We start from the raw sequence: 12,509 nt of genomic DNA, 5'->3' as shown, positions 1-12,509 counted from the left end.
GCACTACACCTTGAAAACTACATAATGGGTGGAGGCAGGCCTGAAGTCAACAGGTCAGAGGTTTTCAGACGTCATTTCACCCCATGGACACCACGGACGAGGAGATGTCAATCATGGAGGTGCACCCAGATGTCTTCCTACTACTCCTCTGGTTTTGTGGTTCTGTTTATAGAAACTACATCTTGTTATATGGCGTGATTAGGTGTGAATTCGCAAGATCTCGTCGGTCCTCGTGACTCCTGCGCCGCTCCATCCAGTGGAATTCCGGCGTAAATCCAACACACTGGACCTTTAGACTTCATAAAAACATAACCGGAGATATTTCTGTGTCAGGGGTGAAGGTTAATTACTTATCCATATTCAGTACATTACAGACAGTAGATGTCAGTTTGGAGAAGCAGGAGTCTGACGTAGAAGCTAAACAGTATCCTGCTATGGAGGGGTCAGCAACAAAACATGTGTTAGCCACCTAAAAAAATCAGTTGAAGTGTACACTGTATTTAGAATATTTTCACTGCTTCACCTGGATCATGTCAGACTGATTTCCAACAGGAAAATGAAACCATTACATGGCTCTCTCCTCACAGCCAGACTCCACTGAGAAAACCAGTGATTTAACACGAGTGAACACAGAGCTGCTGGTCTGCTGCTGCCTCCATCTGTTAGTGTGTGTTTGACTGTGTGACTTTGGTGTTTAAAGGGTTAATCCAGATTCACCACAGTCACACAGTAACACACACTAACTACCTGATGGAGGCAGCAGTAAACCAGCAGCTCCTGTGTTCAGTGAGCTAGAGGTACTGGTTTTGTCAGTGGAGTCTGGCTGTGACGAGAGCAAACCCGCCGCTGCAGCAAGGACGTTGCCTTCATATAAAGGACGCCTGCTCTGCCCACCGAGCCGCTGGGCGCCCTGACCGCTCGTATTTCAGACGTGGAGGGAGTGACGTTTGTCTGTTTCTCTCCGTCAGGTGTAAACTGGGTTACTTCAACCTGGACCCCAACAACCCTCAGGGCTGCACCCCCTGCTTCTGCTTCCAGCACTCGTCTGTGTGCGACAGCGCCGAGGGCTTCAGCGTCCACACCGTCACCTCCTCCTTCTACAGAGGTAACGCCCCCTGCAGGCGACACGCAGGGAAACAAACTGAGGAGAGTTTCTAAGTGTAACCACGGTGATGTGTGTCGCTGGTGTAAAGTGCTGTAACGTGCGTGTGTGTGCGTGTGTGTGTGTGTGTGTGTGTGTGTGTGTGTGTGCCAGATGATGAGCAGTGGAGCGGTCAGCAGCGTGATGGTTCCAGTGTCTCCGTCCAGTGGTCTCCCAGCGGACAGGAAATCTCCCTCATCTCAGACGACTACTTCCCCATGTACTTCGTAGCCCCAGGTACACACACACACACACACACACACACACACAGACATATGCATTACTCACTGACTAGATGATCCAATCAAACACAGCTACACGTTACCCCGACCATCACACCAACCAGAGCCATACTGGTTCCTAACTGGTCTCACTGGGTCCTGCTGCAGAGTGCGTCGCAGCGCTGCAGTGTGCAGGTTGAAAGCACAAGGCGTCTCTCCGTCAGTCATGTGAGTCTGTAGCGTCTGTTGACGTGCCAGGGCGGCGTGTGAATGTACACCTCTTACATGTATCATGTCTTTTCAAAATAAACTTGTGTTTTCACAGGAAATGTGCAGTTTCTGCTCGTTAGACGCAGACAGTCTTTTCAAAATAAAGCTCTAACGTCAGTAAAACACCACACATTCATGTTCATTTGCTTGTGCGGCAGAAGCAGGTGGTTAAGTTTAGAAAAAAACATCTTGGTTTGGCTTGACATTGTTACAGAGTTAAGTCCAGCGTTTGTTGGACCCGTCCACCTCCTCTCCCTCCGGCCCTGTGGGGACCGTCAGCCTCTCGTTTATTCCACACTACTGAAGCTGCTGCTGTTTTTGGAACCACCAAGGAGTCGCTGATCTTTTTGCTTTCCGCCATGCTTGTTGTTGCCATCGGTAACAGTATGACAATATGTAAACAAGTCCACACACAGTATGAATTTTTTATATCTTATTAAAAATTATTCCGGGATTATCATCATCAATATGACGTGGCACACCTCTGGATGTAACCACAAGTACCAATACTGTGTCGAATGGAAGCCGAAGCGTTGTCGATAATGCTCCGCCACCTGTCAGCAATTTGAGGTTTTTAAGGAGATGAAGAAGAAAAAGAGCGGAAGGATGTGATTTGAGACTCACTCTTTGACCTTGTACCTGTGGAACCAGCAGTAAGCCTTCAGACATGGTACCTAGACCCTGGGTGTGTTCAGACAGTCCTCTTAAATGTGGGCGGGGTTGTTGTCACTCACTGCTCCGTCCAGCACTCGCTGTATTTCCTCATCAGCGGTGACACAGATGGAAGTCTGCACCTGGTTTATCGTCCACAGAACGAGGCTGCACGCCCACATTTTCACAACAAAATAGAACAGGCTGCAGTGAGAGTCTCTCTCCATGGGATATTTAAAAATAGCAGCTTTGTGCATTTAGTCCTTCTCAGGCAAGCTCAGGGGTTTAGTGTTGCTGTAGCCCACAGGAAGTGAGGATTAGAATATATGACCTTCACATAATCCGCTCCAAATGAATCTATATTTTTAAAGTCATTACTAAAAGTGTGTGTCATATAAAAACTAAAGTGATGGTCAAAGTTGTCACAGTGAAATTTAAGGTGTGCTGATGGATTCACGTCATCAACTCATGCATTGAGTAACATTACAAGTTAACGTTCCACCTTAAAAGTTGCCGGCAGTCGGCCCAGTGAATGAAGTTATTTTTTTCTCTTTCATTTTATAGTTGTAGTTTACTGATGTATGAACAGAGGTTACATAAAACCAGAGTGAGCGTCCTCTACTGACCAATCAGACTGCAGGGTTTCTAGCTCCACCTTTTAGTACCAGATCTGTGTGCTAGGTACCCCAACAGAGGGGGGACCAAACATGGGGACGCTAAGGAACACTGCTGTTGGGACCATCCACAACTTTCAGTGTGAAGACAGAAACTGTGACTGAACTGAACTGCTCGGTGGAAACAGGACTTTAGTTTCATTGGGTAAAGCTCTGTCGTCTCACAGCGAGAAGGTCGTCGGGTTAAAATCCACCAACAATCAGTGAACCACTGCCTCATTTGAATCCTAATCCCAACATTAACCCTAACCCCTGAAGTGCGGACCAGACATGACTGAAGACATAAAGTATTCAGACATGTTAAAGTTTACCTGACCAGCTGATGTTCACATCCAGGTGTTTTTTGTTCTTCACAGAGAAGTTCTTGGGGAACCAGATGTTGAGTTACGGACAGAACCTGAGTCTGAGTTTCCGGGTGGATCGGCGAGACACTCGGCTGTCGGCGGAGGATCTGGTCCTGGAGGGCGCCAACCTGAGGGTGGCCGTCCCGCTCATCGCCCAGGGCAACGCCTATCCCAACGAGAACATGCAGACATACGTGTTCAGGTGAGATTAGTCAGATTATTTGATCTGGTTTGGGCCGATGTTTGGAGTCATTTGTTAGTCTGATTTTAAAATGTGGTGACAGATTTTTGGTCATAATCTGTGAATTAATCTGCACTGTAGTTAAATTATGTGCAACTGAATTAAGTTTTCTTTATATTATCCATTGTTCATCACTAGTCACGCGCCACCAATTAGACTATATCTGGATTATTTAGTTCAGATTTAGGATGGATTTTAGACATAATCTGAACACGCAGTTTTAAAATATGACAATGAATTTGTTAATCTGGATTAAAGTTGACTTTCTTTTCGTGACTGATGTTTTAATCTGTTCTAATAATCTGTTACTGAGGATTTAGTTGGGTTTTTTTTGTCATAATCTGTGCATCCAATTTAAAATTCTGTTAATAATCTCTACAAATATAATCTGGATTAAGATTCCATAAAACCATCTGTAATACACCACACAGATTTTTGTATGCTTTGTCTGTGTGATGATCTGATAATCTGGATCAGTTTAACAGATTATTGGCTATAATCTATTCATCTGGTTTTAGATTCATCTGTAATCTGGATTAAATCCAGGCTCATAATCTGTGTTGTTGTTGTTGTTTTGTGGTTCAGGCTCCATGACAGCACAGATTACCCCTGGAGGCCGACCATCAGCCACGCCGACTTCCAGAAACTTCTTCACAACCTGACCGCCATCAAGATCCGCGGCACCTACAGCGAGAGGAGTACGCAACACAAACACACAACAACCAACAATATAAACATAAACAAACAACAACACAAACACACAACAAAAAATACACAAACAGCACACACACAGTAAAAATGAATCCGTCTCTCCAGGTGCAGGTTACCTTGACGACGTCTCTCTGGTAACGGCGAGGCGCGGTCCAGGTGTTCCGGCCCGCTGGGTGGAGCGCTGCACCTGTCCTCAGGGTTACCAGGGGCAACACTGTGAGCAGTGCACCGTGGGATACCGCCGCGCCCGACCGGAGCTCGGAGCCTTCAGCTCCTGTGAGCCGTGCAACTGTAACGGACACAGCGAGGCCTGCAACCCCAACACAGGTAACGCTACTGGTTATACTGGTTATACTGGTTACTGACTATAGAGGCTCCCACCTCTGGTTTGTTTACTAGTTTGTTAACTGTTTGGTTTGTTTACTGGTTTACCTGTTTGTTAACTGGTTGAATGATTTGTTTGACCCGTTTGTTTAACCAGGTTTTTTACTAGTTTACTGGTATATTGACTCATTTTTTGACTGATTGACTGGTTTGCTGTTTGAGCTGAAAACAAAGCTCAGGGTTTTGTCTGTCTGTCCGTCCAGGAGCGTGTGACTGTCGGGACAACACGGCCGGTCTGAGCTGTGAACGCTGTAAAGACGGTTACTATGGCGACGCCACCCGTGGGTCGTCGAGCGACTGTCAGCCCTGTCCCTGTCCGGCCGGAGCCACCTGCGCCATGGTCCCTAAAACCAGAGAGGTGGTCTGCACCAACTGTCCCGCAGGAACCACAGGTACGTCACCTGAATAATCCCACTATGACCACATCAGATCCAGAAACCCTGAGGTCACCTGTGACACACTGATTCTGACGACAGGTAAGCGCTGCGAGCTGTGTGACGACGGCTTCTTCGGCGACCCCCTGGGTCAGAGCGGCCCGGTGCGAGCCTGCCGCGCCTGCAAGTGCAGCGACAACATCGACCCCAATGCCGTCGGCAACTGCAACCGCGAGACCGGAGAGTGCCTCAAGTGCATCTACAACACCGCTGGCTTCTTCTGTGACCGCTGCAAGGAGGGTTTCTACGGCAACGCCCTGGCCACCAACCCCGCCGACAAGTGCAAACGTAAGAGGAAGTTCCCCACCAGAGGGCGCCAACGCTTCACGGCGGGGGAGGGTGTGACACAGTACACATGGTGTAGTGTAACTAAGTGCATTTAGCCAAGTACTGTAGAGTACTTCAGTAAAAATTTGAGGTACTTGTACTTTGAGTATTTTCTTTTCATGCCACGTTAAATTTCTACTTTACCACATCTCACAGGGAAATATTTAAATTTATTTCCTGCTCTACATCATCTGAAAGCTTTAGTTTCTGATTACTTTACACTTTAAGACTTCAATCATTTTTAGGGGTTTTGTGTGGGTGATTTCTTTTTAATTATTTTGAGGATTTTGTCGGGGGGATGATTTTTTAAAATAATTGACGGGGATGGTTTAGTTTAGTTGTTTTTCAGGATAGAAACTTTAAAGTAAAGCTCACAGGACGAGGTCACAGCGAAGACCAGAACGAAACCGTGCGCACGAATGTTTCAGTAGAAATCTGGGATTCATCAGTGTTTTCTTACATGAATTTGTTCGTACTCTGCGAACACGCTGAAGCTGCCTCAGATCATACGTACGCTCAAGTGATGAAGGCCCGGCTGTCTCAGCAAATATGAACCTACACCTTCTAATGAAATGCATTTGTAATAAAACTGTTCAAATAGACTTTAATAGACGATAATATTTGAAACTATTAATCCGTCAGTGCTTTTTGCTCTGAGCTCTCTGATTGGTTGGTTTCTGTCCTCAGCCTGCTCCTGCTCTCCGTTCGGTACGGTTGGTCGACAGACGAGCTGTTCTCAGGTCACCGGTCAGTGTCAGTGTCTCCCCAACGTGGCCGAGCGCGACTGCAGTGCCTGTCAGCCCGGCTTCTTCAACCTGCAGAGCGGCAACGGCTGCGAACGGTCAGTTTGCTGCGCTGACATCACAGTTACATCACAACAACATGAGCGTCTTCATGCTTCTGACCTCCTTCCTATTGGCTGTTCCTCCGCAGGTGCAACTGTAACCCGATTGGCTCCACCAACGGTCAGTGTGACATCATCACAGGACAGTGTGAGTGTCAGCCTGGCGTCACCGGACTGCACTGTGAGCGCTGCGAGGTCAACTTCTTCGGTTTCAGCTCGTCTGGATGCAAACGTGAGCGCAGTGACATCATTGATGATGAAATAATAATAATATCTCAGGGTGTGTTTAATGACCTGTGTGTGTGTGTGTGTGTGTGTGTGTGTGTGTGACGTGCAGCCTGCGACTGCGACCCCGAGGGCTCCCAGTCAGGTCAGTGTAAGGAGGACGGGCGCTGTGAGTGTCGGCCCGGCTTCGTCGGCGCTCGCTGCGACATGTGTGAGGAGAATTACTTCTACAACCGCTCAGCTCCGGGCTGCCAGCAGTGTCCCTCCTGCTACAGCCTGGTCAGAGACAAGGTGAGGACGGACGTTAGAGACGGACAGAAGGACGGACTCGTGTGTCTCTGCACAGTGATGCATTCAGGTGTTGTGTGTGTGTCCAGGTGAACCAGCAGAGGCAGAAGCTGCACGACCTGCAGACTCTGATCGACAACCTGGGCTCGGGTCAGGACACCGTCAGCGATAAGGCCTTCGAGGACCGGCTGAAGGAGGCGGAGCGCGCCATCATGGAGCTGCTGGTGGAGGCGCAGACCAGCAAAGGTAACACCAGACTGACCGATCATCTGAAAACCATAAAGAAAACAAATTTAACCTTAAGTTTAATCTCACAAACGTAACCGCCATAAAACAATCAGAACAGTAACATTTTATTCATGAAGCCGACACCAAAGCCTGACTTTACCTGTAAAGTTGTCTTGTCTTATGAATGAAGCTGTACACAAGCTTACAGGACTTCAGAGGCTTCGTAAACTTTAAATGAACGGGAACGAGAAAATGTTGTGCTCCTGCTGACATGTCAGGAACAACGTGTCAGGCACGAGCTCAGCCCTGAGATCAGCTGTTTAACTGACTTAAAACTGACTAACCCGACTGACCTTTGACCCTGCAGACGTGGACCGAGGTCTGCTGGATCGCCTCAACAACATCAACAGCACTCTGACCACCCAGTGGAACCGACTGCAGAACATCCGCAACACGGTGGACGACACCGGCACGCAGGCCGACCAGGCCCGCCACCGAGTCCGAGACGCCGAGAACCTGATCGACCGAGCCCGGCAGGAGCTGGACAAGGCCAAGGACGCCATCAGCAAAGTGGTGAGTGATGGCGCTGCTGTTACAGCAACCGTCTACTGAAACAGAGCCCTGATAGGTTACTAACAGAGCTGATGTTTGACGTCTGTCCGCAGGACATCAAGCCCCCCAGTGGCACCGGAGATCCAAACAACATGACGTTGCTGGCGGAGGAGGCTCGGACGCTGGCTGAGAAGTAAGACCGCAGACTGGGAGGGAATCATGTCAGAGATCACAGAGTCTGAAGAACAAGTTTTTCATGAATGAAGAAGAGAGTTGAGATTAAAAAGCAGAAACAACTTCACAAAGTCTTGATTCTCTGAACGGGTTAATAATAAGATAAATATACGTCTCCAGATCAGAAATCTGAACACTGGATAAAGTCAGGTTCAAAACTCTTGTTTCATTTTGTTGACATAGTGGAGTCAAAGGTTTTCACTCAGGGGATCTGTTAGAATCACAATACACTGTCAGCAGTCATAAAAATCAGTCCCTCCAGGATCTGGTGGGCTGTTTTTGGGTTGTTGCCACCTGAAAGGTCTGATTCCATGGCAGTTGAGCAACAGTTGAAGGATCGGCTGTTCCTGCTGTTTGATGCAGTGTTAAAGGACCGTCTCTGTGAGCTGCTCTCTGCCCTGTTAGCACAAGCTAACACTTCACAGCATGATTCATCAGCACTCATCATGTTTCGGCACTTGGGCAGAAGCCTCGCAGCAGCGGCTAACACGTGACACGGAGCCCTTCATCTCACACCGACATCGAAATGACTTGACTCTGTTATTAAACCTGTTCATAACCGCTGGGTAACGTTAGCCATGTAATGCTAATGCTGCATTCACACTGTGAGCGACACGCAACAGGCTACAACTCATTTTCAGTAAAAGTCAGAAGCCCTTTTTAGACAGGATTGTGCAAATTAGCAGGAAAGCCCAATCAGTGTTTTTTCAGCATTGGCAGTATAAAAACAAAATCGGGGAGTGCAGCAAAATGCCGCCTACCTACTTTTGTTTATACAGAATGTGCCTTTTTCGGGGCAATGGGGGGCGTGAGCAAGTAACAAAACATGTAGCTCAGCATGTGACGTAAACAGTGACTAAAAGGGTTCCACCAATATGTCTACCCTACGAGGCGGAAAATAGGGCATCTCGGATCAACTTGCCAATCCGGCTCTGTGTGTCTAAACACTCGCGGCTTGCCGGCAAAACGGCCCAACATTCACTGAAAATCTGGCAGTGTAAAAGGAGCTATAGACACGATGCTACAAACTGACGCCTGATACTTGTGGTCAGGTGTGACGTGCTACCATTGGAAGTTGAGCTGGCCTCAACCTTTTTCAGCGCTTAGCATCATTAAATCTGTTAATAACCGCTTTGTAATGTTAGCGGTGTGATGCTAACAGTTAGCCCTGTCACTGTGTGCGTGACTGAGCTCATGATGGTGAACACAGAGAGGAGCTGAGTGAAGCTCTGCAATAAAAAGACTTTACCCGTCAGATTTGTGGTGGTTGGACAAAAATCAGTTGTGCAGAATTCACGGGGTTCCGCCTCGTTCGTTCACCGCAGACGGTTTAACCTGGCAACAACTGCAGCCGGCTCAAACGTGATTGGTCAATATCACATGGACTACAAACAGCCTACAACTGGAAACTCAGGGCTCTTCCGCTCTTCTTCTGGAGGCAAGATCTCCAGGGTTAGCCTACAGACTCTACATTCACTGAATGTATATAGAGACTAAACTTGTGTTAATTGTTGTGGTTGCAATAGGTGAGTCAGAGCTATACGGCCTGATGATAGACAGCAGGTTGTCAAACTGCCCCTGAGTCATCCTAAAATCTGCCTGTAAACGTCCATGATGGAGGAGAAGCTCCTGGACCAACTGGTGGTACTCCCCATGATCCAGCCTCTTTTTTAGGGTCTCATGTACCCACACAGATCTCTGTTTATCTGCTGACAGCCTCTCACCCTCAACCAGAGCTACAGACAGCACCCTCTGCCTCAACATGGCAGCAGCTACACACTGATTAACAGTAGATTGATGACACAGGAAGGTCAGGGTGCGGAGGTGATGGGCTGGTTGCCTGGCAACAATAAAAACTTGCAGTAGGGGTCGTCCACCTGCTGCGTCCTTTGTGTCCTCAGATTCAGTGTTTTTAATGTAGACGTGCAGCAGGTGCACACAAACACCAGAGCGCCTGTTTTTCAGGGTGTGACAGCAGCGCCCTGAATATACAGAGTTCAACTTTTGGAACGCAGCAGCTTGCACCGCATGTCATGTGACAAGGACCAGCCAATCACAGCCCACAGATATCTTTCCTTCGTCAGTAAATGTCAGTGTGAGATAAACATGGAGGAGGAGTTGATCATGTTAGTGCAGCGCTGTCAGAGCGTCACATCTGCTCCTGGAAGTAGATCAGCTCTGCGCTCAGGATTTCAGGTTGTGATACGGTGCTGGTCAAGGTCGCTTAGCAACCAATCTGCCGCCGCACTCGACTGCACCCGACTTCACATTTTCATGTGTACGGCCCCCTAACTGCACCACAACAGGCTTTGTGGCAGCCGAACTGACTCTCTGTCTGTCATGTGTCTGTGCTCCTCTCAGGCACAAGATGGACGCCGACCAAATCGAGAAGATCGCCAAAGACGCCAACGACACGTCGACCAAAGCGTACAACCTGCTGCTGAAGACTCTGGACGGAGAGAGCAGGACAAGTCAGGAGATCGACGAGCTCAACAAGAAGTACGTCTCCTGACGGCGCCCTCTGTGACCTCATTTATAAACGTGTTTCCTTCTGTCTTTAACCGCCGGCTCTCGCTGTAACGTTCAGGTACAACGAGGCGAAGGAGCTGGCCAAGAATCTGGAGAAACAGGCCAACAAGGTTCAGGCCGAGGCCGAAGACGCCGGAAACAAAGCTCTGAAGATCTTCGCCAACCTGACGAGCATCCCGCCGTTTGACACCAAAGCTCTGGAGGTGACTTCACATACTGCACACAGGAAGTGATTTTTGTCACGTCTATTTAGACTTCCTGGATGACCGAGCGGTCTGTTTGTATTTCAGGATGAGGCCAGTAAGATCAAGAAGGAGGCGTCGGACCTCGACAAGCTCATCGACAAGACGGAGAAGGAGTACAACGACCTGAGAGACGACCTGAGGGGTAAAGAGCAGGAAGTGCGCAAACTGCTGGAGAAAGGCAGAAGTGAGCAGCAGGTACATGTGACGGCGGGACGGGTGGCTTCCTTTATGCTAAGCTAACTAAGCTAACGGACACACTGACGTGAGACGTAATAGAGACATATGTTATATGTTTGGATGTGTTTTGCTGTTGTTGACGTCTGGCTTCCTGTTTCCTGTTTCCTGTCACCGACAGACGGCAGATCAGCTGTTGGCTCGAGCCGACGCTGCCAAAGCTCTGGCTGAGGAGGCGGCGAAGAAGGGACAGTCCACCTACAGGGAGGCAGAGAGCATCCTGGACGACCTCAGAGGTACCTGTCTGTCCGTCCGTCCGTCTGTCTGTCTTTACATTACATTATAACATTACAGGTACCCTTTAATTTGTAGTGTAAAAGGACCTTTATGTTTTGATTGATGTGCAAATTTGGAATCAATGACTAGATGAATTAATATTATATATAATACATTAATTTATTACTGGAACGTCTCCTCAGTTTAAGGGTTTTTAAAGCAGCAAAACAAATAACACAACAGTATAAACGTTGTCCTTTGACGTAAACATTTAATTGTCTTAATTAAGGTGAACATTCAGGGATTTTCACACCGTTGAATCAGTTTGCATTTTAATGGAAAATGTAAAGGCCTCTAATTAAGAATACGGTGCAAATGCAGCAGTTACTGTAATATTATGCTGTGAAACACAAATTTGTGAATAGATCCAAGCAGAAAACCCCTTAATATATTATTCATTAATGTTTCTATTAATTTAGACCAAATCTGTGAAATACGTGTATAAGAAACCTTAAGATATCATTAGACCAAGGTCCCTTAACCTTAACAACATCATATACATTAATGGATTTGACAAGTTTTTCACATTGATGTGTGAATTAAGGGGAAAGTCATTGAGCCTTCAAGAAAGACTTAAATGTACTGTTTATTAAGGGCTTTGGAGACCAAGCTGTTTTAAGGGTTTTGTTTTTCAAATTAATGGACATCTTAAGAGATTTCTGTCTGCCAAACTGAACACCTCGTTATAAATGAAGGTGTTCTGGGTGAATTAGTGGCTTCATAGTGACTCAGTTACTGATGTAACTCGTGTTCTCGTGTGGATTGTTTTTGTTTCATTCGTAACTTCCTGCAGACTTTGACAAGAGAGTCAACGACAACAAGACCGCGGCTGAGGAAGCTTTAAAGAAGATCCCCGCCATCAACGACACCATCATAGCCGCTAACCAGAAGACCAAGCAGGCGGAGGCGGCTCTCGGCAACGCGGCCGCTGACGCCCGAGAGGCCAAGAACAAGGCAGAGGAGGCCGAGAGGATCGCAGGCAACGTGCAGAAGGTACGATGGAAACCCACCTGCCGTCTGCTAGTTTAAAATGTGTTGATCAGGTGTGTGAACACAACCTGTGTGTCCTCTCAGGGCTCTGCCAAGACCAAGGAGGATGCAGAGAAGGCCTTCCAGGACACCACCAAGCTGGACAACGAGGTGAGCGACATGATGGACCAGCTGGACGCCGCGGAGCAGGAGCTGGCCAGGAAGAAGGCCGAGGCCGACCAAGACATGATGATGGCTGGAATGGTAAGAGCCGGTTCCAACGAGCTTCAGTGTGATCTGTAGAGTCAGTTTCTGTGTTGGATCATCACTGTTTACTTTTCCTCAGGCGTCAGACAACGCGAAGGAGGCGGAGGACAACGCCCGCAAGGCCAAGAGCGCCGTGAAGACGGTCCTGAGCACCATCACCGCCCTGCTGGATCAGCTGGGTAAGAACAGACTCTGTTACACTCTGTAAAACTGGTCTGAA

General features: G+C 47.9%; 1 protein-coding gene across 1 annotated transcript in view; it reads left to right on the top strand.

Annotated features, from left to right (window-relative positions):
• The window catches only part of lamc1 (laminin, gamma 1), a 74,359-nt gene that overhangs the window by 58,230 nt on the left and 3,620 nt on the right, over positions 1 to 12,509 (top strand). The window contains exons 8-27 of the mRNA XM_049599505.1: positions 969 to 1,105; positions 1,256 to 1,378; positions 3,314 to 3,503; positions 4,128 to 4,240; positions 4,359 to 4,580; positions 4,841 to 5,029; positions 5,114 to 5,359; positions 6,086 to 6,239; positions 6,332 to 6,474; positions 6,580 to 6,758; positions 6,845 to 7,001; positions 7,351 to 7,556; positions 7,649 to 7,728; positions 10,131 to 10,268; positions 10,357 to 10,501; positions 10,589 to 10,738; positions 10,899 to 11,013; positions 11,847 to 12,046; positions 12,128 to 12,286; positions 12,369 to 12,468. Coding sequence (XP_049455462.1) covers positions 969 to 1,105; positions 1,256 to 1,378; positions 3,314 to 3,503; positions 4,128 to 4,240; positions 4,359 to 4,580; positions 4,841 to 5,029; positions 5,114 to 5,359; positions 6,086 to 6,239; positions 6,332 to 6,474; positions 6,580 to 6,758; positions 6,845 to 7,001; positions 7,351 to 7,556; positions 7,649 to 7,728; positions 10,131 to 10,268; positions 10,357 to 10,501; positions 10,589 to 10,738; positions 10,899 to 11,013; positions 11,847 to 12,046; positions 12,128 to 12,286; positions 12,369 to 12,468 — 3,146 coding nt within the window. The remainder of the gene's footprint in view (positions 1 to 968; positions 1,106 to 1,255; positions 1,379 to 3,313; positions 3,504 to 4,127; positions 4,241 to 4,358; positions 4,581 to 4,840; positions 5,030 to 5,113; positions 5,360 to 6,085; positions 6,240 to 6,331; positions 6,475 to 6,579; positions 6,759 to 6,844; positions 7,002 to 7,350; positions 7,557 to 7,648; positions 7,729 to 10,130; positions 10,269 to 10,356; positions 10,502 to 10,588; positions 10,739 to 10,898; positions 11,014 to 11,846; positions 12,047 to 12,127; positions 12,287 to 12,368; positions 12,469 to 12,509) is intronic.

This window comes from Epinephelus fuscoguttatus, linkage group LG15 (assembly GCF_011397635.1).
Source record: "Epinephelus fuscoguttatus linkage group LG15, E.fuscoguttatus.final_Chr_v1".
Classification (NCBI taxonomy): Eukaryota; Metazoa; Chordata; class Actinopteri; order Perciformes; family Serranidae; genus Epinephelus; species Epinephelus fuscoguttatus.
This window is presented reverse-complemented; position numbering and strand designations above follow the sequence as displayed.